The sequence below is a fragment of the Cnephaeus nilssonii genome (genome assembly GCF_951640355.1).
Source record: "Cnephaeus nilssonii genome assembly, chromosome: 7".
Lineage (NCBI taxonomy): Eukaryota > Metazoa > Chordata > Mammalia > Chiroptera > Vespertilionidae > Cnephaeus > Cnephaeus nilssonii.
In genome coordinates this window covers 56,120,186-56,147,677 of record NC_137078.1, presented here as the reverse complement: position 1 = coordinate 56,147,677, position 27,492 = coordinate 56,120,186, and the positions used below count along the sequence as shown (strand labels likewise).

General features: G+C 42.9%; 1 protein-coding gene across 2 annotated transcripts in view; it reads right to left on the bottom strand.

The window, feature by feature from the left end:
- Positions 1–581: 581 nt before the first annotated feature.
- SLC35D1 (solute carrier family 35 member D1) overlaps positions 582–27,492 on the bottom strand; it is a 45,852-nt gene continuing 18,941 nt past the window's right edge. The window contains exons 9-12 of one of the 2 annotated variants that reach the window (XM_079777612.1): positions 20,786–20,853; positions 19,653–19,731; positions 16,451–16,533; positions 582–6,398 (exon numbers count right to left, since the gene is read on the bottom strand). In XM_079777612.1, coding sequence (XP_079633738.1) covers positions 6,290–6,398; positions 16,451–16,533; positions 19,653–19,731; positions 20,786–20,853 — 339 coding nt within the window. In that variant the 3' untranslated portion in view covers positions 582–6,289. Of the gene's footprint in view, positions 6,399–16,450; positions 16,534–19,267; positions 19,449–19,652; positions 19,732–20,785; positions 20,854–27,492 lie in introns of those variants that run through there. The other variant, XM_079777613.1, reaches the window with a different exon arrangement.

Below are 27,492 nucleotides of genomic sequence, written 5' to 3'. Positions count from 1 at the left end.
TAGCTTCCGGCGGGGGGGGGGCGGGGGGGGGGGGGCGGGGATTATACAGGGGAAAAGCCATTAATCATGGTGACTAAAGGAGTTAGGGTTGTGGTCTCTACTGATTGGTTGGTGCCAGGATATGCGTTCAGCCCTCATGTCAGCCGTGGAGTTGCTCTATCCAACTTCACAAGGATTTGTTCTGTGGGGTCATCCCACTTTCCTGTTCCAGAGCTAAAACACAACTGAGGCCAAGATATTTCGTTTGATTGAAACCCCTGTCTCAATAGTCAGTAGACCCAGAGGCTTGTTCTTAAGACTACTGGATGCTGACCAGAACCTCACTGTCCTGAGGGCTTAATGATTAAGCAAGGGAGAGGGAGGTGGGTGAGTCAGGGCAGGGTGCTAGGTGAGGCCAGTTTGAGTCAAAGGGAAAAAATCAAAATAAAAGGCCAGATAAAAGGAAGTAAGGGTTCTGCATGGTTACAAACTGGCTAAGACACCCACGTTCAGCAGCAGCATTCACAATAGCCAAAAGGTAGAAGCAACCCAAGCGTCGATCAATGGATGAATAGATAAACAAAACGTTGCAGATACACGTGTTCAGAAAAAAAGTATTTATTTGACAACTTTACAAAAATATTTAGGTACATAATTTTCATGTTTATGTCACCTGGTTTACATATCTCAATCCTCAGTACCTCTTAAAAACACTAAAATGGTCATTTGGTAAATAGAATCTATACTGAAAAAATACTATAATAGGCCAACATTTGTAGGCAAAAATCAGTTGATCATCAGCATGAGAAAGCAACATTTATGAACAACATAATCTCTAAAAACATTTCTGTGAGACAATAAATCTAACCAGTAGATTTATTTTAAAAGTATTTTCAAACAAGAAAGCTTAAAAAACACACCCTACCATAGAGTATCTCCTCATACCATGAGGAAGCGGGGTCCTCACAGTAAGTACCAGCAGACAGGTTTAGGGAAGGTGCCAGAGGCTCACCAACACCAACAACCGAGAGGAACCCAGACGCAGATGCAGCCGCGAGCTGTCCAGGCGTTTAACTCGGGGAAGGGAAGGAGGAATGACGGGCATGCAAACAGCCACCTTAAAGAGACAAACTGGAAACGCTTTAACTGAATCACCATTCTGAAGTGTAATTATCTTCCTCTAAGGTAACGTAATTTTTGTTTCTTGCAATTTACCGTAAAAATATAAATAATTTCGTCATTTTTAAAAAAAACAACTGGAATCACCTGCATCGCACAATGGCCACAATTATATCCGGTAGGAATTTGAAAAGATCTTGAAAAGACACTATTATTTAAGCATTCCGGAAGCAAACAAAGTACAGGTCACATTTTGCAAGAAATACACACATTGTCTAGGGCCTCTAGCATTTAAAGAACACAACTTAAGAAACTTGTTTTGCCTAAAGTCTCACCATAAAATGACAGTAACAAAATCTGCCAAGTGCCTAATATATCCTAGGCATTGTGCCGAGTAGTTTTGCATCCAACACCTCATTTGAGTATTATTATGAGGAGGAACTAATAATACAACGTTATGGGGAAGCAAGAATATCCGCAGTTAATGGAGGAGGGACTCAGGGTAGTCATGGAATTCTAATAGCCTGGCACATCTCAGAGCTAAACAACTAGTATAAATCATTAAAAAAGCTTCAGCTTTATGGGTGGGCCACCCCTAATCACTGTTACTGATAAGTCACTGACTTCTTCTCTCAGTTAGGGTCTTGCTAAAGAATACAAGCAAGAAACATGTCCTATTCACCTCAGTTTCCCCAGAGCTTAGTGTTGTCTATTGGTTTGATAGGATTTCAAATTTACTTGTTTATGACAAAAATAAAGTTGTTTTAAGAGTAAATCTGCTTTTCCCTAGCTGGTTTGGTTCAATGGATAGAGCGTCAGCCTGTAGACTGAAGGGTCCCGGGTTCGATTCCAGTCCAGGGCACATGCCTGGGTTGCAGGCTTGAACCCTAGTAGGGAGCATGCAGGAGGCAGCCAATCAGGGATTCACTCTCGTCATTGATGTTTCTATCTCTCTCTCCCTCTCCCTTCCTCTCTGAAATCAATAAAAATATGTATTTTTTTAAAAGAGTAAAGCTGTTTTGATATAAAAGTGAAGTAAGTTGTGTCATGATCACATCATCTCAGCTGTTGAGGAGCGTCCCTGGGGGCCTTTCAATAAAAAACACCCCAAGAGGAAGCAACAGTGGCAAGGGCCTATTTAGACGATAAATGGTCTGCGTGTTTGTGCAGAGAGTTTATGAGGTCTATTCGAAAATTCTCTCTGGGCAAGGAGACCCTTTGCTGATCTAAATAGCACTCCCGAGACCTCTGGGCACTAGCTCCCCACAGTAATGGAGACTCTGACCAGCAGTGACAAGAGCCTGCAGCAGCTTCTCAGAGGACATCTTGCTGGCAAACGAGTGCCATCACTCCCCAGCAACCTGCTCTAGCAACAAGCGATCCGTTTTGTGCTGGAAGCTGGAAGGCACCCTGTTGATTAAGCTGTCTCTTCCAAGAACCCACCTTACAGAAAAGGTACACCTCAGCTAGATTTGGGCTTTATTTCACTCACCTTCCCTTGCCTGGAACAATAGTGCAACTAACCTATCATTGCTTTGGAGCATGTTATTTTGTTATGGGCTTAGGAAATTTTTATAATTCCCACAGTGAACATGTGTTAAATAAAATACTGGCAAACCAATCTTAGTCTCTGAGCATACTTTTGCCACCCAAAACAAAACACTGAGCATAACGACTGGCATAAAATAGATGCTCAGTGCCCTAACCAGTTTGGCTCAGTGGATAGAGCATTGGCCTGCGGACTAAAAGGTCCCAGGTTCGGTTCTGGTCAAGGGCATGTACCTTGGTTGCGGGCACATCCTCAGTAGGAGGTGTGCAGGAGGCAGCTGATGGATGTTTCTCTCTCATCAATGTTTCTAACTCCCTATCCTTCTCCCTTCCTCTCTGTAAAAAATCAATAAAATATACTTTAAAAAAAAATAGATGCTCAGTAAATCTTTGCTCACTGACTAAGGCCATGATAACAAAGGAAAGGCAAGCCTAAATTCCTAGGTACTACTCCAAACCAGTCAAATGTGTGAAATTCTATTATTCTTTCCATGAAGATCATATATCAGCTTTACTGACCTGAACGTTCCATGGATTTCTGATACAATAGGACTACTGAAAACTTTTCACCTACACGCAAGATGGATCCTACAAATGACTGACTCATGAAGTCGACAGCCATATGAGGTGATTAAAAATCACCAGACATGTTATGTTGGTAATTTGTAGCCCCATCAACCAGGATTACTCGAATCAATCTGGCACCGATAAAAGCAAACTGGCCAAAGAGGGCTCTACTGTCATTAACTAAAAAAGAGAAGCTAGTCGTCAGAGAATTTTGCTTTAAAAGAATTCTCTCCACAGCTCATCTGTCTCACAGAGCACATTACGGACTAAACTCAACACTGCCGCTTTTTCCTCCCAGGAGGTAGTTGACAGGTCGGAGAATGTTTGACCTTGTAAGATATCAACCTCAGGATACACTCCAGACAGCCGGGGTGATGCCATAGCACGAGGTAAATCTCTAGCGTACTGCTGTAACCAAGCTGCACATAATTGAAGCAAACTCCAAAAATGGTTGGCCAGTTCTGTCCTTCCTCAGACAGAACTCTCAAATAGACCCCAACTTCCCCAGGCTGCTTCCTCTTATCCTGAAATGTGGATGGCAGTTGAAGGGGGCATCCAGGAATCAGAACAGGTACAGGACAGGAGCAGTAAATTGTCCTATTGCGTCTGGTCCGTCGGTTCGGCATAAGGTATGGGCCCTGAGATCATGTGCATTTAGCGAAGCTGTAACTTATACATGATTTTCTCAGATAAAACTGGAGAGATGGGGGATCTTCAAGGGAACCTGACCCCAAGAGGAAATTCAACTCCTGGTGGGGTTCTAGTTCAACCCCTCTAAACACATCCAAAGGCCTTTCATGATGAGAAATTCTACAACAAAAACTAATTCTAATGTCCAAGTTCTTTCTTTCATGTGGCTAGTAGGAAAAGGAACAGAGCTGCCAAAATTAGGTCTCACAATGCCTTTCCACGGTACCCAGGCAAACCCAGGCAGTGACAGGCAACAGTCACAGCCAGAAGTGCGGATCAGCTGGGGCCAGCCTGGGAGTTAGATGAGAGCTCTGGCATATATAGCGGTCCGTCATTCTCCCTGATTTGCAAAGCCTATTCCTCTCTGACTAAAATCCAACCGACTGCTTGCCTCAAGCTAATCCAGCTAGCAACCCCATTTCCTTCCTCCCTCTTACAGGACAGGTAATTTATGGTAGCATGGTACAATGGAAAAAACATACATTTAGACTAATTAGCAAATCACCTACTTTCTCTGAGTCTTGTTTTCTCATTGGTAAAACAGGGACAGTAAGAACCATCTTACACAAGATAATGTCCTATGCTCCCACCAGAATTTCCTCAGATCAGCTGATATTGGGGGGAAAAAAGGTGAGCCTTAGGACCTCTTACATGGAGCTTAGAACTTGGAAGTTGGCTGTGAGGCTAATTCTGGGGACCCAGCACCATTGGCCAGGCTTTAATAAAGACAAAGCAAAATAAGGGAAAAGCATATATATGACCTCCATCAGAAATATAAACAGATCAACAGGTGCCATTTTGAGACACCAAATTATTCATTGTTTAGATCAAAGGAGCCCAGTGGGTTCCACACCCAATGAACTAAAGGTAGTGTGTGTACCAGGCACCCAGCCTCCTGCATACTCACTGCACAACTGGCTGAGCAAACACTCATCCCCAAAGTCAGCGGATTGTCTGAACCAAGTCACAGGACTGTGTTGAATTTAACACCCCGGCCCACCCACAGAGGCAATTCAATGTCCATCCACAGCTGTTCTCCCAGAATGCAGCTTCGGGCTTGAGAGAAGCTGGTGTCCTCAGTAAGTCAGCCAAAGGACAAGGACGGCAGAATGTAGGTGGGAGTGACCACAGGAGAGAGGTGTGCTCATGCCATCAGGAGCAAGAAGGTGACAGCTCTAACACCAACCAGACCTCAACCACACACACACACCTAACCAGCCTTTCCCCTCAAGCCAATACATTCAGGAATGTAAGACCCCGTCACACTGATTTAAAGAGGGGTACAAAGAGTAGCAGCTAAACCCAGAGAAGGGATGCACGGGGAAGTACACAGGGGTCACCTTGCCTGCCTGCCTGCCATTCTCACTCCGGGAAGGGCCACGCTGCTTGGTTCACAAAATGCACCTCTCCACATGCATCTGACCTCGCACCTCAGCGTTTGGTTTCACGCCGTGTGGGTTGGGTGGGGCGGGTGCTTCCAAACCCACACATAGATTTGCAGTGTCTAAGAACTGGATGAAGTTCTATGACTTGTTCAGTCACATGTGCTGAATGGATGGATCAAGCTAAGTTCTCTGTCTTACCTCCCTCAGTCACTACGGCCGAAGTTAGATCATTTAACCAGAAAACCTGTCTCCCCAGCACTTAGGGATAAGGCCTGGCACATGTTACACACTCACTACTTTTTAGGTGAATGAATGAAGCAGATAGATAAGTGCTTCCTCCATCACGTCATTATCCCCATCCCACACAACCCAGAGGCAACAGCAAGTTTTCAAGGAATGCACTCTGCTCATCCCAGGAGTTCTCAGGGAAGCCAACATGCAAAGCCATACACCTCACAGCCCCACCTATTTTTTTAGAGCCAAAGTTGTAGATCTTTGGCAAATGCAACGATGATATCCTTATGAAGAAAATGCAATCGCTAAGAAATGTAACTCAAAGAAGAGACACTGCCGATACTCCGCTGCATTCCCAGCAGAAGGAAGGCTAGACCTGCCTCCAGACGCAGCAACGACTTGAACGAGGAGGCTCCAGTTGGAGCACTTTATAGATGCAGCTCTCAGGGACACCTGGATATCAAAGTATGGAATGCAACAGTTTCCAAACACTGATGGTTCACTGTCGGCACAGAAGAAAAATAAATTAAAAAGCCCGGTGCATTTTCCAGTCTGATATAAATTAATTCAAATGGCATAATTAAAATAGAGTCAATTATAAGTTTCTCTCATAAAATGTTAAAAGGCAGCAATCAATCCTCAGATTGTATAAGTGCAAAGGAATGGTATTTTCTCCATAATCGAGACACCTCAGTATCTGTGTAAGAATTGCCAGTGTTCCAAGCTGATCAAAGTCTTAGGCCTACGTCGCTGAAGCAATCCTCTGGTCATACCGCTCCTTTCCCCTTAATGTCCAGCTTGTTACTGGCCTCCGACTGTTTGCTCAGCTGCTCTTCAGAGAAAGTGATGTAGGAATACACCAGGCTCCCAGCAATACTGCAAAATAGAAAACCACCATCAGGGAAGGGATGGCAAATGCAAGGGAGACTGGTGTGATTTACACTGGTGTATAAATCAACGGCCCATAAAATGAAAACAGATGCAGCATTTTCATCTACCGAACTAGAGACCCGCCCCTGTCCTGGTATTATCCACTGCTGTTGACGCTCTGGGAAGATGAATGTTTGCACAGACTTGTCTACAGGACTGCCAATTTTATACAAGCTTTTTGGAAGACTATTTGTTGAAATCAAAAGCTTTCAAATTCTGCATATCCTTTGACCTACCCATCTATTTCATTGATGAATTGTGCACATCTCCTTAGACTTACCAACAAAGTGTTTATCACATCATTTATAATAGCAGAAAATTAAAGGGTAAATGTCCCACAGTGAGGAATTATATAAATTCATACAATAGAATACCACGCATCCATTAAAATGATGTAAAATAAAAACAGGCAATGACATCTTAAGTGAAATAAATCTCACAAAACTTTAACTATCTAATCCCATTTTATTTAAATGAACAAGAATATGTATATTGATATGCACCAAAATCAAGTCTGGACGGAACACAAGAATATTAACAATGGTTACACCTGGATGGTGAGGTTATAGGTGATTTCGTTTTTATTCGTATTTTCTGCATTTCTAAAGATAATCATTTCAGGCAAATGTTATTTTTAATAAAAATAAAAATCATCACAATGAATACGTAAGCATGCGGATGCTGGGAGATTCAGAGCTGGTTTTTCTCTGACTAGAATCACAACCGCAGAGGAAAAGCCATTGTCTGAGCTCTCAGCCTCTGAGTGGGTTGCTGGTGCCCTTCACTTGTCCACCACACCTACCACCAGGGGGTTTCACTCTTTTGGGACAGTGATTACTCTTATCTGCTCTCTGTGGGGACCCCAACCCCACCTGCGATGCAGAGCTTCCTGCCTGAATCGCTGAACTGAAAGTCAGTGGAGGAGCTCAGAGACGGCCCTGACCTGCCCTTCCGCTGAGCCTGCCCCCGTGGCTCCCCTGGGTCTCCGGCTGGCAGCCTGGCCTGGGCTCTGCTTTCAGATGTCCCTGCCCTAGGTTTGGCCCCAATCTTCTGCCTGACCACTTGGCTCATAAACGTGCTGCTGATTTGAAATTAGTTCCTTTTTCCCCTGGGCTTTGGTGAGAGGTGCCTCGCTCCCACAAGCAAGGATGATCAGGCACTTCACAGCACTTAATAATCAAATGGTGGCCACTTATTCAACTCTATTACGTGTCACGTTACTTTATATACATCTGCTGTTGCAATATTCCTGCAAGGTACAATCTCTCTGCAGATGAGAAAAAATGAGTCCCAGAGGCAAAAGATAACTTGCTCAGGGTCACAAAGCATCCCAATGATGGACCAGAATAGAACCCCGTTCGTCCAATTTTTCCTACTGAAATGGCTTCCTCCCTATGGCCCCTGTTCCACTGGATGTTGCAGGTGCCTGTTCTTATTTTGTCTCCATCAGCCTATAAATTCCCCAAGGCTTTACTCTCAGCTCGACAGAGTCCCTTGCACAGGCCTGGCGCTTTGTAGCAGCACAGTAAATTACTGCTGAACGATATCCGTTATGGCCCTGTGCACAGAAAGGAACCTCATGACCCCAATCCTGTGCCAGTGTTCACAGAGCTCGTCTGCTCTTCTTCTCATCTGGAAACTTTACTCCACTTCTGTTTCTTTTTTAAATTTTATCTCTCTTCTGGAAACTTTTTTAATTTTCTAGTGCACCAAGCAGATAATTTTGCCTGGCTGCTGGGGCTAGGACCTACGGAGATGGTTTGCTATGTAGCCTTTGGACTGAGGCTAAATATTCTTGAGGTTCACTGTACATCTACATGGTAGTCCATTTCCACCAACCCCACTCCATGCCCCAACACAGTGGGAGGACTGCTCCTTCTTTGTGTCATCCTATTCTCCTCTAGATTCCCACTCGCATGACAACCTATTTTTCCTGTCAAGATTATCTTTGACGCGCCTGTTACGCCAGTTTCACCTGGATAGGAATAATGGAGCAATGCAGGCTAGAAGACAAGGACCTTATTCCAGGCTTAGTCCTTATGGAGATCCAGGACCCTATGCTGTTAGTGCAGTTAGTGTAATGAAAAATCAATGACTGTGGAGTTAGGCCTTGGTTCAATCTTGAATATACTGCTATCTCTGTGTCCCTGGGAAAATTTGTTATCTGAGATTCTATTTTCTGTGTTAATAAAATAAGAATAATACTACCATCCAGCCAGCATGTCTTAGTGGTTGAACATCAACCTATGAACCAAGAGGTCAAGGTTCAATTCCCAGTTAGGGCACATGCCTGGGATGCAGGCTCGATCCTCAGTGTGAGGCATGCAGGAGGCAGCCGATCAATGATTCTCTCTCATCATTGATGTTTCTCTCTCCCTCTTCCTCTCCCTATCTCTCTGAAATCAATAAAAGTATATATATTTTAAAAAAGAATAATACTATCTATCTAGGCTTGTTTGAGGATTGAGATAGCATGTATAAAGAACCAGGCCTTTACAATAGCTAAGATTTGGAAACAGCCTAAGTGCCCATCAGCAGATGAGTGGTTTAAAACACTGTGGTACATCTATACAATGGAATACTACACTGCTGTAAAAAGGAAGGAACTCCTACCATTTGCAAAGGCATGGATGGACCTGGAGAGCATTATGCTAAGCGAAATAAGTCAGTTGGAGAAAGATAAATATCACATGATCTCACTCATTTGTGGAATATAATGAACAACATAAAGTGATGAACAAAAACAAAAACAGATCCAGAGACAGAGAAGCACCGATCAGACCATCAAACCTCAGAAGGAAGGCAGGGGAGGGTGGGGTAAGGGGGAAAAATCAATCAAAGGACTTGCATGTATGCATACTTATAAGCCTAACCAATGGACACAGACACCAGGGGGGTGAGGGCTTGAGTGGGGGTGGGGGGAGGGGGACAATGGGGAATAAAGTCACATATGTAATACCTTAATCAATAAAGAAAATAAAAATAAAATAAAAAAAGAACGAGACCCTAATCCTGGCACACAGTTAAGCAATCAGGAAATATTTATTCCCTCCTCTGTCAGCTCTGATACTCACCGACCAGAGGCAAAATGCAATGTTAACAAAGGGATCGTGGTATAATCAGAGTTAACCTGATGCAAGAGGGCACCCTATTGCCACATAACCGGCACAAAACCACACACAGAGACTAATGAACTCTGGAGAATGAAGAGCACAGACTGTTCAGAGTCTCACAAATTCCAACAAGAGGCAGTACAAGACTTTTCATCTCATCTTTATGCCTGACTTGATCATTATCAGGTATGTAAATTCTCAGAAATAACCTTTCCTGAATCGCCTGAAGAGAACTGAATATTCATCAACAAGAATACCGTGTGCCAAGCAGTCATGAGTTAATGCTTTGGAAAAGATTATCATACAGTTGCCCCATAAACAACATGGGGGTTAGGGGTTCCAAAAATCCACATATAACTTTGGATGCCCCCAAAACTTTACTAATAACCTGCTGTTGACTGGAAGCCTTACCAAAAATATACACAGTTGATGAACACATATTTGGTATGTTGTTAGTGTTATATACTACTAGAGGCCTGGTGCATAAATTCACGCACGGGTGGGGTCCCTCAGCCTGGCTGGCGATTGGAGCTGATCAGGGATGGCCAACAGGGGGAGGAACTGCAGGAGGTTGGCCGGCCGATCAGGGCTGGCTGGCCAGGGGAAGGGACCTCAGGAGGTTGGCTGGCGGAGGGAGGTTGGCTGTGGGAGCACTGACCACCAGAGGACAGCTCCTGCATTGAACGTCTGTCCCCTGGTGGTCAGTGCGTCATCATAGCGACTGGTCGACTGTTCATAACGGTCGCTTAGGCTTTTTTATATATAGATTATATATAGATAGATAGATAATCTTACAATAAAGTAAGCTAGAGAGAAAGAATAGTTCTAGTTCTGTACATATTTATTGAAAAATCGACATACAAGTGGACCCACACAGTTCAGACCTGTGCTATTCAAGGGTAAACTGTAAAACTGCTTCCTGGCAACTTTGGGAATGCAGGGAAACTGGAAGGAGGGGAAGAGGAGGATGGAAAAGAGAAAGGGAAAGCCTAGATTTGGGGTGGAGGGGGGAGACCTTTATCTGAATTTTCATACATCACTTCCATGATTGTGAACCAGGATCTTCTACTACTTCAAAAAAAACCAACTTCTCATTAATCTGGCTCCATAAACATTCACATGAGATTTGATAACTTCTAATACTTTGGAATTGGTGTTTATATATTCGACCATTCTAAATATTCATTTTTTAAATCTCAAGCAATTCTCCAGCTGCCTAATATTCACATCACATAGTACTACCAAATTCACTGAGACTGTGGCAGACACAGCCAGGAGATAAACAGACGAAAAAGGCAAAGCTACTGTGCCCTGCAGACAGGGGTCTACTTAGAATAATGCAGGAAAGGCTGGAAAGTGCTGAGCAGTGCCCCTCCTCGGCTCTGGTCCACTTCTGATCTTCCAAAGCCATGCAAACACAACCCGCCTCTCCTAGACCGAGAGCCATGCACACATTTTCCAGCCACAGAGAAGTAGACAGCCGTTCACAAATGCAAACTAAAATGCCTTCAGTAGAGCCACTTCATGGCTAGGCACCGAGTCCTGACATCCAGCTGTCCCATCTCTTCTTGTAGTCCATAATGTGCTCCTCCACCCCATCTCATTTCATTCACTCCACTCCACCACACCGGCTTCCTTGCTGTTCCTTGAACACACCAGGCACACGCCCACTTCAGGGCCTTGTTCTTTTTTTTAATGTTTTTTTTATTGATTTCAGAGAGAGGGAGGCAGGGGAGAGAGCGATAGAAACATCAATGATGAGAGACTCTTTGCTTGGCTGCCTCCTGCATGCCCCTTACCAGGGACCGAGCCCGCAAACTGGACATGTGCCCTGACTGGGAATCGAACCATGACCTCCTGGTTCATGGGTTGATGCTTAACCACTGAGCCACACCCGCCGGGCCCACTTCAGGGCCTTTTCACTTGCTCTTCCCTCCAGAAATCAATGTGGCTCATCCCCTCCAGTTTTTAGGTCTTTACATAAAATATAACCTTTCAGCAGGTGCCCCCACCCCTGAAATACTCCCTATCCCCCCTGCCCTGCTTTATTTTTCTGCAATACTATTTAGCAGGGCTAACATTTATCGCCAGCACATAGTTCACTCATTTCTCTCTTCTTTCATTTTCTGTCCCGTCTACTAGAAGGAAAACTCCATGAAGGGAAAGGGTTTTGATCAGTTTGATAGCAGCTCTATCGCCACTGCCTACAACAATGTTTGTACCTGGTAGGTACCTACTATGCATTTGTTTATGAATAAATCTTCCCAGCTAGATTACAAATTCCCTGAAAATAAAAATTAGCCTATGGCTTTGCATGCACTAAGTAGTTACTTCCTTTAATATATGTACAGAAAGGGTTCAACAATTCTGATTCTTTCGCCTGCAAAGGGATATAGGAGAATAAAAGACAAATCAGGCAGGAAGTAAGCAAGGAGACTCTGGAAATGTTCAAGACAAGAAGGGCCATTTTAACCTCTAATCCCATGTGCCCTCACATGGTTAAATTATAGGGCATATTTTAAAAGTTGGATCAGGGTTAGAATCTCAGCTCTGATTCTTACTATGTGTGACTTTGGGCAAATTATTTCACCTCTCTGAACTTTGATTTCATTATTAAGTGAGGTGATTAAATGAGATGACACTATAAAGGTGACCATCATCTACAGGTACTCAACAAACATTAACTTCCTATCTGCTGCCTTCCCAGGGATCTATTTATGTTCTTGCTATACTAAGATAAGTGTTGGTCTGTGCACAAACTTTAAAAATAGAAGTACCTTAGTCACACAATTGTGGCCAGGATGTGAATCAATCTATCTGCCTAGGAGTTTTAGGATAACCTAAATGGTACAGACACTTTCAAAGAATAGTTTAGAAATTTCTTATAAACATACACTTACCACACAACCCAGGAATTCTATTCCTAGGTATTTATTCCAAGTAAAATGGAAACTTAGGTTCAAACGCAAACGTCTAAGCAAATGTTTTAGCAGCTAATACAAAACCGTTAAGAACTGGAAACTTTTCTTTCAATTGGTGAATGGATAAACTGTGATATATCCAGTTTATCCATTCACCAATTGAAAGAACAGGATTCTACTCAGCAATAAAAAGGTACAAACTACTAATATATGCAACAACCCAAAATCTCAAATGCAACATGGACTGTGATAAATGAAAGACGTCAGACCAAAAGCTACATAATATTATGTATCATTAATGACATTCTGCACACTACCTGGACAGAAAACAGGTTAGGGGCAGAGGTTCAATGCGAAGGGACATGGGGAGGTTTCTTTTACGTTGGCGGGCGGGGGTGATACAAATGTTTCATATCTTGAATGTTGTGCAGTTGTCAAAACTTATAAGCTGTACATTAAAAGCATTTAATTTTACTATAATTAAATGTATATTAATTTTTTTTAATGGAAGCAAAAAAAAGGGACGGCAGCTAAAGAAGAGTTCCAGAGATTCTAAGAATTCTAGCTTGGGCAGCTCTGAGGGTGATGGCATCATTACCTGGAAAGGCTACATGACTCAAATCAAAGCCGCGGGGACGGACGGAGTGCAGCCACCGGGAGGAGCACAGAAGCCCGCGCTGTCAGCACCCTCACTGCTCCTTCCCTCCCTCCCGGTAACTGGCTCAGGCCTGGACCAGCACCCTCGTAACTGGCCACTGCACAAAGGCATTCAGGGGATTTGGAGAGAGCCAGACTCGCAACAGAGCCCTACTTCTGTCAGCCTAACATGTATCAAATCCAACATCTTGAAACAGAAGAAAATTCTTCCAGTAGAAGAATTTCCAGGTGTTAGATTTGATACATGTTAGGCTGACATAAGTTGTAACATTCCAATATACTCAGGAACTTAAAAAGTTATTTTAAGTAGCTTCCAATGTGAAAAAAAAGATACCTAACCTTTCTTAAAAGATTATTTTATAAGAGATTTGAATTGCAGAGATCTAAAAATGCAAATAGAAGCTTCTACTTTATTTTGGCTCTCAGGTTATTTATTTTAAGGGGACAAAAAGAAAATAAGGCATCTCTGACTCAGGTCTATCTAGTGTCATAATGACTTTTAATCCAGACTTTTAGAAATGAGTGAAAATCAGGCCACACCCAAAGTCAGAACTGGTTCACCATTTTGCTCCTTACATCCTGGCCCTTCCTCACAAATTTTAATGAAAGAGATATTTACTAAGCATAGACATCAAGCAGTGAGTTAGGTACTTTACACTCATTAGATTATTTCATTCTAACAACTCTAAAAAGATAGGTATTTTCATCCTTAGCACACTAAAAAAACTGAAGCTCAGAAAAAGATAAGCAACTAACTCAGTCACACAGATGGCAAGCTTCGGAACAACAACTCCAACCAGGTCTGGGACCTGACTACTCATCTTCTTTCTATAATATGCAATTTTCAGGTCGACATATATACCCACCGTCCCCCCAACTCTGAATCCCACAAATCACAAATGATTTTCCTCTAAAAGGCCAACAACAATAGTGGCAAAAGATGTCAGGGAAGGGGCAATGATGAATTATTAACCTATTAATATTTGTGTTAGATTCTCATATCCTATATAATAGGCTACTATGCAAATTGACCAAACAGCAGAACAACTGGTCGCTATGATGTGCACTGACCACCAGGGGGCAGATGCTCAATGCAGGAGCTGCCCCCTGGTGGTCAGTGTGCTCCCACAGGGGGAGCGCTGCTCAGCCAGAAGCCCTGAGCCGGGCTCACAGCTGGTGAGTGCAGCAGAGGTGGCAGGAGCCTCTCTCGCCTCCGAGGCAGTTGGACATCCCCAGAGGGCTCCTGGACTGCTAGAGGGCACAGGATGGGCAGAGGGACCCCCTCCCCACCCCCAGTGCATGAATTTCGTGCACTGGGCCTCTAGTTGATCCATAAGAGAGGTAGAATAGGTATTATCATTTGTTTACATTTAAAGAGATTAAAACTCAGAGAGGTTATGTAATTTGCTGCAAATGAGAAAGATGATACTACCATATTCTAGGCGAGAGTTTCATAGTTCTTAAAGTGCTTTTTCACCAATCCAAATAGAATTCAAAGAGCAAATACTTATTAAGCAACAACCAGGATTCATTCTAAGAGCTTGAGAAACCTGAGTGAAAAATATAGGCAGAGAGCCCTACCCTTATGGAAGTTATATTCTAACAGGGAAGACAGAAAATAGGCAATAAATATAAGTAAGCCAATTATATAGTATATTAGAAAGAGAATAAGTGCTCTGAAAAAAGTAATCAAAAAAGCAGAATACGATGATTTGGAAGAATCAAAAGGGGAAGAGTAGACTGCAATTTTAAGAAATAATTAATTAATTTTATTTTTTTATTGAATGTATTGGGGCGGCACTGTTTTAATAAAATTATATAGGTTTCAGGCTTACAATTCTGTAACACATCATCTGTATATTGTATTGTGTGTTCACCACCCCGAGTCAAGTCTCCTTCCATCATCTTCACCATTTATCCCCCCTACAGCCTCTTCTCCCTCCTCCCATAGCCCCATAGGTTATAATTTTAAATAAGGTGGTCAGGGTAGACTTCCTTGAGAAGGTAACATCTGAGCAAAACTTTTTAGGTGTAAAGAAGTTAGCCATGCAAGTATCTGGCAGTACAATGTTCCAGGCAGAGGAAATAGCCTGTACTAAGGCCCTAAAGTGGGAGCATGTCCAGTGTTCTAAAGCAGCGGTCGCCAACCGGTGGTCCACGGACCACTGGTGGTCCATGAGGTCCGAAAGGTTGGTGAACGCTGTTCTAAAGGAACGTGAAGGACCCCACTGTGGATGAAGTGGAGTGAGGGAGAAGAAGAGAAGCAGGAGCTGACACTGGAGAGGTAAAGGAGGTAGATCTTCTAGGGCCTTGTCAGCACTTTGGGACATGGAGAGCCTGGGGTGGGGGTAAAACAAAGAGTGACAGGTTCTGACTTACTTGTTACAAGGAATACACTATCTATTCTGTTAAGGATTGCAGGGCGGGATTGAGGGATGAGGTGGACAAGAAAGGAGTCCAACCAGGGACAAATGTAGAAACTAGGCAGTAATTTAGGCAAGAGATATTGGTGGCTTAGATGATGAACAATGCAGATGGTGAGAAGCAGTCCTTTTCTGAATATATTCTGAAGGTAGAGTCAACAGAATTTGCTAACACACTAGATATTGGGTATAAGACGGAAGTGTCAAACATGACTCCAAGGTTTTAAAACTGAAAGCCTAGAAGGATGGAGTCTCCATCAGCTGAGATTCAGAGGCTTTTGGTGGAAGAGACTTTGGAAAAACTAAAAGGTCAGTATTGGACATGTCAGCTGGAGATGTCAAGGGGGCTGTTAAATACATAGCATAAGTTCAGAACAGAGGTCTGGCCCAAATACAAATGTAAGCATTTTTAAGCATATAAATAGATTAAAAACCATGAGATTCAAAATTCTTGAGCTGAAAAAGACCTTTCATACAAGTCACGCTCATCATTGATGAAGATAAATAAAGTCTAAAGAAATGCAGTGATATGGCCAAAGTCAAACACAGATGATGCATTTCTAACGAAGCTGGTATTCTTTAGCCCTGCATTTTCTTAAGAACAGTGTACTGCCATCTGGCATACTAAGTAAAGGTCTGTTCTTCGAAGAGCTAAGTAAAAGGAACTTAACTTCCAGAAAAGATTCCCCAACTATTACACATAAAATATGGAACCACTTTCTCTCCTTTTCTTAAAAAGCACTATCTAAAGATGTTAAATATATAATACATTTGAAGCATTCCATATAGGTTTGCTTAATAAATGAACAAATTTGACATTAAGTAGCCCAACCTTATTGTGACTCTATTTGTCAAAGTGGTTATATTTAAATATTTTTACTTACCTGATATTTAAGCCAATGAAGTTCGTCCATGTGAAAATATAATCTCCACCAAAGACCATTCCAATATAAGTTATTAATATATTCTAAAAAAAAAAGCAATGCACTGTTACATAGGTTTAACTGAGCTTTTAAAATATTCCTATAAACTCCTCCATGCTATGATCCAAATACCTATTTTTAAAATGCAAAAAAACCAAATAAAGACAATAACAAAATTCCACCAAGCCTAAAATGAGTGCAGTATGAACAAGAACACTAACAAGGAAACAATGACATTAGCCTCTGCCCAATTTTTTCTCTACAGATGCTAAATGCTTTCACCAATACTTGAAAATACTAACCAGGTTATCAAACTTTCTCTGCTCTGTGGTATGGGCTGACATTATACATCTAAATAGAGAAATTCTGCTGTTTCTGAGGGTGGAAAACACTAAGGCATACTTAGCAATCACAAAAGAATGCTTTTCCTCTCATTGAGATAACTGTTGACTTGTGAGGGGACAGTGAAGAGAAGCCTGCTAACATCAAGAATCTTTCCCTCTTTTTTGAGAAGGATAAAGGGGATGGTGGGAGTTTACCAACATGAAGAAAGTTTTTAGAGGAGCCTTCTTAGTATTTTCAAAACACACATGGGAAGTCATCTCAAAGTAGCATACCTAAAATCACGTCTCCTGACTCCCTTAAACTCCCAGGCATAAACGTCTTCTGCTCATCTGCACTCCCCTTTAATTAAACTTGGACCACAAAGGTGAAATAAAATTTTCCACATGTATTCAGTTCTTCCCTAACAACCTCCATTCTTTCACATTCCTAAGTCACTTACCTCGCTCTCTGCCTTTACAACTGCCGTAAACGGTAAATGTCACAAACATTTTTAGTACCTGGGTTCTCCTAGATTAGGCCTCTGAAGCAGAAAGTGCTATACGTTAAAACAATCTTCAAAATTACTTTTGTAATGGAGTGCCCTTTGAGCATTCAAAATTATGTCTACCTCTTCTAAGTCTAAGGATAGAGAGAGTAAGTTACCTTAAAGCAGATCTTTTTAATTATTTCAGGGGGTGTGTGAAATGCCATGGAACAGTAGGCAACTGGGGAAAATGTGTAACAGGACCTCTCTTCAAACACAAGATCCAGAGATCCAGGGAGAAGGTGGGTTAAATTGTGTAATTGCTCAAGAAATTTGAGAAAGGGAAAAGACAGAGAACCCAGTCCTTATTGCGCAAAACCCATCAGCAGGAGGTAGAAAAACTGTAAGTACACGTTAGGGCAGCCTAACAAAGATTTGCTCTCAGGAAAAGATCCCAAGGCCCACAAAGCAGAACTAACCAGGAAGCACAGAAGAGTCTAGTAGTTCTAGACTAATTCTCAATTTCTAGTCATACCTGAGAATCATCTGGAAACTGTTAAAGATGATCATTTCCAGGCTATACTTTAGAGATTCTGACTCAGTATATCCGAGGTGGGCCTAGGAATTCCCATGTTTAACTAGCTATCCTAAGTAATTTTCCCACCACACTTAAAAGAAACAAGGATGCTGACCCAAGGGTTTATGGGGTTGGGAATCCTCAAACACAGAAGACAGCCTACAGCCCCTTGGGGAACAATGACTGAGCTAAAGGTATCAACTGAGAGGCTGATGAAAGAAGCTCCACTGTCACTCATGAGAGTGAAATAGCAAGGGCTTCAGTGGACTCTCATCCGCCAGAAGGTTCAAGACATCCTTCAACAGCGATACCACATGGCAGAAAGAAGCAACAGCAATGGACACTAAACAGACAATCCAATTCTCTCCCTCCCTCTAGAGTTTGGAAGTAAAACTGATCCCTTTGGACTAAGTTCATAGGGTTCTGTGCAGAGAAGGAAATAGCAAAAGTAAAGTACTGGACTTCATGTTCATGAGAGCATGACTATATTTGTGCCCCTTGCTGATAATGATAAAGAAAGTGCACTAAGAAATTCTAAGCAAATAGGTTTAATTATTAAAATTAAATATAGGCTCTCCTGTACCATCCTTCTTCTTGGCTAAAAACATGTTACCAGCTGCCCTGCTCTTGCTGTTCTTATTCTGAAGATGCAAGCCATCCACTTTGGTCTTAAAGCATTTACTTTACAAAACGGAAACAGAGCTGAGAGCTCATTTGGGTAGGGGGGGAGAGGGGGGAGCTGAGGGGGGGGGTGTGCGCTAAAGCCATGTCAGCCAGCCAGACCTTTGAAAGTAGATTAACTGTCTAGATTTCAATGGAATTCAAACAACTGATTGTTATAGTTCAATCTACAATTCTATTCACACCAAACACTCCAACTCCATGGAGTTTTGACCCAAATCTAATTTCTAAAATAAGGTCATGTGGACACCACTCCATTGGGGGTGCAAAGGGTAACACAGAGCAGTAAAAACTTCCCTCTGCAACCACTTCCCTCACTCTTTGACAAAAGGGGCATCATAAAGGAAGTCCCAAGGGCAACTCCACTCTTTTCCCCAGTGATCTGGGATCTACCTCTCCCTGTTTTACCTTTTTTTAGAAAGCAAGCCTACCTGGCTAATCCACTTAAAATTCAGGCATGCTGGGGCCGCTTGGATCTTAAACCACTGGAATTACAGAGTCAGATGAAAGAGGCCTCAGGCTTCAAGCCACTAATGTCAGCTCAATATTTAAGTCAACCTGACTCTCCTGGTGAAGACAAATGAGCCTGACTCAAATGAAACGGTCAGGAGGAAATGACATCACTGGAAAAGTCAGACGCAGCTTTTAAAAGTGGGCCATTCGGTTTGGCTGACACACAGGAAACCTCCCTTGATTAGTTCTGGCAGGCACCCTTCCCCTAAAAACAGCCAGCACTCAGCAGGCAGAGAACAGAGCAGCTCTCATCAGGGGTTAAAGCCAGGCCTCTCCCTACTGAGCTCGTCAGCTGCCGGGTCAGAAACAGGCCGAATTCTTCTTCCTCTTCTCTAAGATAGCAGGCTCTCCTTCTCTCACGCTCCTCGGAGCTAAACTGCCTGAAAGTAGAGATGATGTCCTCCCTGAGTTCTTAAAGACTGTTTCCGAGACCATCACCACAATTTGTCAGACTATTAAAAAAAAAAAAAAAAGTGAAGAAATAAGGAAAAAATATGGCTTAAGGCCTTAGCCAGACTTATTTGAGAGGAATAATTTTCAAATAAAGCAGGTCCCCAAAAGATAACAGTATTTTTTCAACTCACCTTAATACAGCCAACTATTGTAGTTGTAAGAGCAGAATTATACTGAGTGCAGAGTACTGTGGCGTACATCAAGATAAACCTGGAATGAAGGAGGAGAGGTATCTTATGAGTAAGATCCAGGTGCTTACTTTACAACAAGTGTGTCAAATTCGCGGCTCATAACGAATATTTTTGTGGCCCAGCCAATATAAAGGTATGTAAGAAACATTTTAATAAAAATTTCGTAACTTGATTTTTACAATATCCTGTTATACATAATTATCAATAATGAACTACAACGTTCACTGTTGACTGATTATTTAATCGTGTTGCATTGATTTCCCTTACACACCTTATGCGCAGGCGCACCATTTCTCTCCACTAATACTAGCAGCAAATATTTTAGCAGCCGACTGCCATGTCATTAGTCTTGTACTGACTGGTTTGGTGTGCGCAACATGAAATATTTCGCTTTTGGAGAACAAGAAAATAGGTTTATTTGTATTACGCTTATTAACTTGTGCAGTTATTCAGTAAGTTAATGTTCAAGAAAAAATATTAATTTTTATTAAAATGTTCTATTATTTTATGTTAACGATTACTCATTTATTTCAGCCCTTTGTATTCAGCATGTCTCTATCGAAATAAACCTACGTTTCAATGAAAATTGAAGCTTTTGTGTTTTTTTCCGGCCCACATAAATTTAAACCTTGTTTATTTGGCCTGTGTTGGCCTTTGAGTTTGACATGCTTGCTTTACAACGATCACTAACTGTGCAAACTCAGGCAATCTACCTGAGTTCTGAGCCTGCTTTCTCATGGTTAAAGGGACAACAACATCTCCCAAATGGCTAATTTAAACAAAAAATAACTATATGGTGAAAAATAATGTTGAGAAATAATGGTGCTTATTACCCATTATGTAATTGGGTAAATATTAGTTGTCCTCCAGCCTTGTAAGCATGACTTTGGGATCAGTTTAGCCACCCTGAGGGCACATTCCCAAGGGCTGTGAAACCACCTGAATGGGGAAGTTTAATTATCGGAGGCGGATACACTCAAGGGACAGAACAGGATACTGAGGAATGAGGCAAAAGGACCCTAGAACACATTTCTCTAGGAAAACCACTTGATTACAAGACAGCAAAGGCTTACCCCATCACACAAGAGAGGGTGAACTGCAGAAGAAAGAGGGTGTCAGCCCAGCCTTCAAAATCCATTGCCTGCAATATATGGCAAAGCACTCAGTTTTAGAACAAAATTAGCTGACCCATTTGTAAATCAAAATCCTGTACTTGCTCCCACCACACACACACACACACACACACACACACACACACACACACACACTTCCCTGCATCCCTCCAAGGACAGATGATGTTCAAGAATTTCATATATATGGAGTTGAACCAATAAGCAGTTTCAAAAGGTTTTCTCCTTTTCAAAATGCAATGCGAGGGAGATTTTGTACTTCTCCCTTTGGTACAAAGAAACTGGCATTAGCTTGAAGGCACAAGCCGCACGGGGCAAATCTCAGTAGTTCTCCCAGATGGCTAGTATGAAAGGCTTTCTCAAACATTAAAACATGCTCCTTCCTTGTAACATGTGAAGCTCAAGTACAGCCTTAGCTGCACAAATTCAGCTCAGGTCTATTCACGGAGAATTACTATTTTAAAATAGTTCTAGTAAAAGCAAGGTTTTTGTTGTTTTGTTTTTAAGCCAAAAGCAACAAAACGGAGAGACATGAATGGGTGCATTGATCATCTCATCTCTCATCCAAGAGGGAGGGTTTCTCTCTCAAGTACGTAATTTCTCTTGCAATATGAATTTGATGAGCAAATTTGAGAAACATTCCATCTTTTGCCTCTCTGCCAACCTGCCCAGCTTCTACTCTTGCCACTTGGACATAAATCTCACAGCTCCAGGGCTCCAGCAATTCGGGCTCCTTGTGGTTTATGAAATGTCACCATGCAGTTTCACACTCACAGGCCTTTGCCTGGAATGCCCTTTCCCTCAACACTCACCTGGCTTCTGTCCACCCACCACACTAAAGGTCAAGCACCTCCTTTGTCGCACTTTCCCTAGTCAAGAACGCCTTCCTTTGTGCCTCAGCAGATGTACTGCGCTATAGGGCTCTTCCCTCTCTGACCTGTGTGTTTCTACACCAACTCGACAGGCTGTGAGCCGCCTGGAGAGAGGACCCACATCACATCTATCTAATCATATTCCTAACACAGCACTTGACAGACGGTAGACACTCAGTTTGTTTATAGTTCTTCCTTTGTTGAGGCATAACATACCAGAAAAAAAAATTAACCAGTTATAAGTGTATAATTCAATGAGTCTTTTTTTTTAAATATATTTTATTGATTTTTTACAGAGAGGAAGGGAGAGGGATAGAGAGCTAGAAACATCGATGAGAGAGAATCATCGACCAGCTGCCTCCTGCACACCCCCTACCAGGGATGTGCCCGCAGCCAATGTACATGCCCTTGACCGGAATCGAACCTGGGACCTTTCAGTCCGCAGACCGACGCTCTATCCATTGAGCCAAACCGGTTTTGGCAATATAATTCAATGAGTCTTGACAAATATACACTGAGTGGCCAGATTATTATGATCTCTGAACACATAATAATCTGGCCACTCAGTATATATCCTATATAATAAAAGGCTAATATGCAAATTGTCCTCTCGACCTGGAGTGCAGGCCGGCCAACTGCCCATGTCCCCTTCCCCTGGCCAGGCCGGCCAGACCTCACCCATGCATGAATTCATGCACTGGGCCTCTAACACACACACACACACACACACACACACACACACACACACACAATGAGTGGCCAGATTATTATGCATTCAGAGATCATAATAATCTGGCCACTCAGTATATATAGTCATGTAATCACCATGACAATCATAATAAAGAAATTTCAGCTCAAAATCATAAAACTCCTCAAAGAAAATATAAGAAAAAAAAGGTCCATGACACTGGTCTTGATAACAATTTTTTGGATATGACACCAAAAGCACAAACAAAAGCAAAAAATAAGAAAAAATACATCAAACTAAACAGCTGCTGCACAGTAAAAGAAACCATCAACAAAATGAGAAGGCAACCTACTGAGTGGAGAAAAATATTTTTTCCAAGGAGGACAGATGAAAAGGTGCTAAACATCACTAATCATCAGGGAAATGCAAATCAAAAATACAATGAGATATCACCTCACACCTGTTAGAATGGCCATTATCAGAAAGACAAGAGATAACAAGGGCTGGCAAGGTTGGAGAAAAGGGAACCCTTGTACACTGTTGGTAGGAATGTAAATTGCTACAGCCTCAATGGAAAACAGTATGGGGGGGTCCTCAAAAAATTAAAACTAGAACCACCATATGACCCAGAAATTCCACTTCTGGGTATTTATATAAGGAAATGAAATCAGGATCTCGAAGAGATAAAATATGGAAAAACCTAAGTGTCCATCTATGGGTGAATGGATAAAGCAGTTGTTACAAACACACACACACACACAAACACACACACACATGCACGACAATGAAATATTATTTAACCACTAGAGGCCCGGTGCACGAAATTCATGCACGGGGGCGGGGGGGAGTAAATGTCCCTCAGCCCAGCCTGCACGTTCTCCAATCTGGGACCTCTCGAGGAATGTCCGAGTGCCTGGTTGGATCGGGCCTAAATGGGCAGTCAGACATCCCTCTCACAATCCATGACTGCTGGCTTCCAACCGCTCGCCTGCCTGCCTACCTGATTGCCCTTAACCGCTTCTGCCTGCCAGCCTGATCATCCCCTAACCACTCCCCTGCCAGCCTGATCGATGCCTAACTGCTCCCCTGCCAGCCTGGTCACCCCTAACTGCCCTCCCCTGCTGGCCTGGTCACCCCTAACTGTCCTCCCCTGCAGGCCTGGAAGCCCCCAACTGCCCTCCCCTGCTGGCCCAGTCATCCCTAACTGCCCTCCCTTGCCAGCCTGGTCGCCCCTAACTGCCCTCCCCTGCCAGCCTGGTCGCACCCAACTGCCCTCCCTTGCAGGCCTGGTCCCTCCCAACTGCCCTCCCCTGCTGACCATCTTGTGTGTTGGAGTGATGGTCAATTTGTTATTATATAGGAGGATGAGAAAAAAAAGGAAATCCTGCCATTTGCAATAACAGGACCAGAATGTGAGGGCATTATGCAAAGTTAGATAAGTCAGACAGAAAAAGACAAACACTGTATGATCTCATTTATATGTGGAATCTAAAAAAGCCAAACTCAGAGAAACAGAGATAATTACCAGGGACTGTGGGGTAGGGAGATGTTGGTCATAGGGCACAAACTTCCAGTTATAAGTTCTGAGGATCTAATGTAAATCATGGTATTGCAGTTAACAATACTGTATCATGTACTTGAAATTTAATTAATTAGTTAATTAAATAAGGGGTGTTCTAATTCTCACTCTGCCATTAACTTTCTGCAAGGCCATCATAAAATCACTATAACCTCTTTAAGTCTCTATCTATATTACAAATATAGAAAGCAGACTGCTCCATTTGCTCTTACAAGAATCAGAGAATGAAATGCAGACATTTCAAATGTATACAAATTTACATACATAAGATATTATTGACTTAAAATTCCACCACTATTATCTCTCAGCAGTAGATTTGCAAGCGAATTTTTCTTCTCCCTAAGACAGAAGTCACAGTAAACATGTACATTACTAATGAGGAGGGGAAAAAAACCACATTTAAAACAAAACTTCTGCCTCTAGAGAAGACGGAAGAAATGTCCCGCTTGTTCATTCTGTGTGACACAGAACCAGACGGGCTCCTGCCACAGGCCTGCAACCTTCAACACTGGCTGAGAGGTGCTGTGATTCCAGAGGTGCTGTGATTCCAGAGGTGCTGTGATTCCAGAGGTGCTGTGATTCCAGAGGTGGCTGTGATTACAGAGGTGCTGTGATTACAGAGGTGCTGTGATTACAGAGGTGCTGTGATTACAGAGGTGCTGTGATTCCAGAGGTGGCTGTGATTACAGAGGTGGCTGTGATTACAGAGGTGGCTGTGATTACAGAGGTGCTGTGATTCCAGAGGTGCTGTGATTCCAGAGGTGGCTGTGATTACAGAGGTGCTGTGATTACAGAGGTGCTGTGATTACAGAGGTGCTGTGATTACAGAGGTGCTGTGATTCCAGAGGTGGCTGTGATTACAGAGGTGGCTGTGATTACAGAGGTGGCTGTGATTACAGAGGTGCTGTGATTACAGAGGTGCTGTGATTACAGAGGTGGCTGTGATTCCAGAGGTGCTGTGATTACAGAGGTGCTGTGATTCCAGAGGTGCTGTGATTACAGAGGTGCTGTGATTCCAGAGGTGCTGTGATTACAGAGGTGCTGTGATTCCAGAGGTGCTGTGATTACAGAGGTGGCTGTGATTACAGAGGTGGCTGTGATTACAGAGGTGGCTGTGATTACAGAGGTGCTGTGATTACAGAGGTGCTGTGATTACAGAGGTGGCTGTGATTACAGAGGTGCTGTGATTACAGAGGTGCTGTGATTCCAGAGGTGCTGTGATTCCAGAGGTGCTGTGATTCCAGAGGTGGCTGTGATTACAGAGGTGCTGTGATTACAGAGGTGGCTGTGATTACAGAGGTGGCTGTGATTACAGAGGTGGCTGTGATTACAGAGGTGGCTGTGATTACAGAGGTGCTGTGATTACAGAGGTGCTGTGATTACAGAGGTGGCTGTGATTCCAGAGGTGCTGTGATTACAGAGGTGCTGTGATTACAGAGGTGCTGTGATTACAGAGGTGGCTGTGATTCCAGAGGTGGCTGTGATTACAGAGGTGCTGTGATTACAGAGGTGGCTGTGATTACAGAGGTGGCTGTGATTACAGACCGGACGGAAAAGGTGCTTTCTCAGGCTTCGCTTCTGTTTTGGACGAACTCTCCGGTTCTGGGTGCTGGTGGTGTAAACTAATACCACAGGCCAATACTCACCGCAGGCCCGAAAAGAATGTGGTGTAACCCATGGGCAAATGGTTGATATGGACTGCCTAAAACGAGGCATTTGTTTGAATGGGACTTTTATTTAAATAAAAATATTTAGAAAAAAACATGTAATGAAAAAAAACACACGCCTTTTTAAGTTGCTTCGATTAAGGAAATTAAGAGAGAAAGGGAGTATCTAATAAGATTAGGCACTAAATACTACATAATCAATAATACAATCAATAAAATCAAGTCCAGGGAAACAATCAGATTTGTCTGATACACCAGCTCTAATAGACTGATTCTGGCTGTCTGGACCACTGTCTGGTAAACAGCTGGAGGCTGTCTAGACTTTGCAAAAAGTGCTATGACTACGTGGCAATATCTGCAAGGAGTATAGGATAACAGCACCAATTCACCACTCCTAATCCAGTGAAAAGCATGAAATAATTCCAACGTGCACTTTAGTCTAAGATGCAACCATTCTCACTCCCAAGAAAATTTGCTAAGAAAAGAGTCGCCAAATTACTTGAGACGTGAAATATATTCCAAATCATGACTGGGACATCTTCTTAAGTGTCTTGATACCTCCCTACTTAGTATAAAGTCTAAAGATAATAAATGGTTTAGTCTTTGGACTTCATGGTAAAGAAAAAAGGTTGACGTATGATACAATTCTATTTTCAAAATTCTTTTCCCTAAAAAACTGTGTAGAAAAAAAATGGAAACCTTATCCCAGAAAGTAAACTGCTCGGAACCTTACTAAGACAGAAGATAATGTCCGTGGTGCAAATGGCTGCATGGCTCCTTCCCTACCTTGGGAAAGTCGTCCTCGGGTACCTCCATGGTTCTCTGCACTACTCTGACCATTTGCCACAACTCCTCCTGCTCTCCCTCACGCTCCTAGCTCAGACAAGGAATTGGAACCCAGGTATCTTTCACTCCTTCTGCTCACCAGGCTCTGCCACCTATGGAAAACCTATGTACCATGGCAAAAGTAACGACATACTCCAGCTCACCAATGAGTCACTTTTTAAAAAATATATATTTTATTGATTTTTTACAGAGAGGAAGGGAGAGGGATAGAGAATTAGAAACAACGATGAGAGAGAAACATTGATCAGCTGCCTCCTGCACACCCCCCACTGGGAATGTGACCGCAACCAAGGTACATGCCCTTGACCGGAATCGAACCTGGGACCTTTCAGTCCGCAGGCCGACACTCTATCCGCTGAGCCAAACCAGTTAGGGCCAACGAGTCACTTTTATTGGAAAAAGGAAGATCCTCAAAGGGGAGAATGGCTGAAAACATTATTTTTGTCCAACAATAATCCGACAAAGAGAAAGATGTAGTCATTCGTAACTAGTAAACTATAACGGATCCAACCCTCTTGTTTTATGTCTGGGAATACCAAGGTCCACAAAGCAGAAGGCACCTGTCGCCACGTGGAAAGGATAATTCAGGGTTGAGACTCAGTCTCTGTGGTCTACAGAGTGACCCAGAAACGATGAACAACTCTGGAGAGGCAAAACCAACAGCCTAAAAACCCTTCCTATTTAGTCAGCTATGCTTATGAAGAGGCTCCGCTAGGTGGGTGATCTGTGCAGCAAGTTTTCCTGTAAAACTCATCTGAGCCATGTAACGTAACCAGTGATATAATGCAGACATTCTACAACGTACCAGCGCCTACAGTGCTGGCCTTGTGAGATCTACAGCAAGGGGTCTGTTCTCCACCCCGTCTGGGAACACCTCGCAGGCGGTGCTGTCAGCAGGCCAGGCTCCCATCCCTGGGACTCCGTGAATCACGGGCTTTGTGGGGCAGCCATTCCCTTCGGAGGCAGCACCCGACCAGTTTAAACATAGTCTGTCCTAG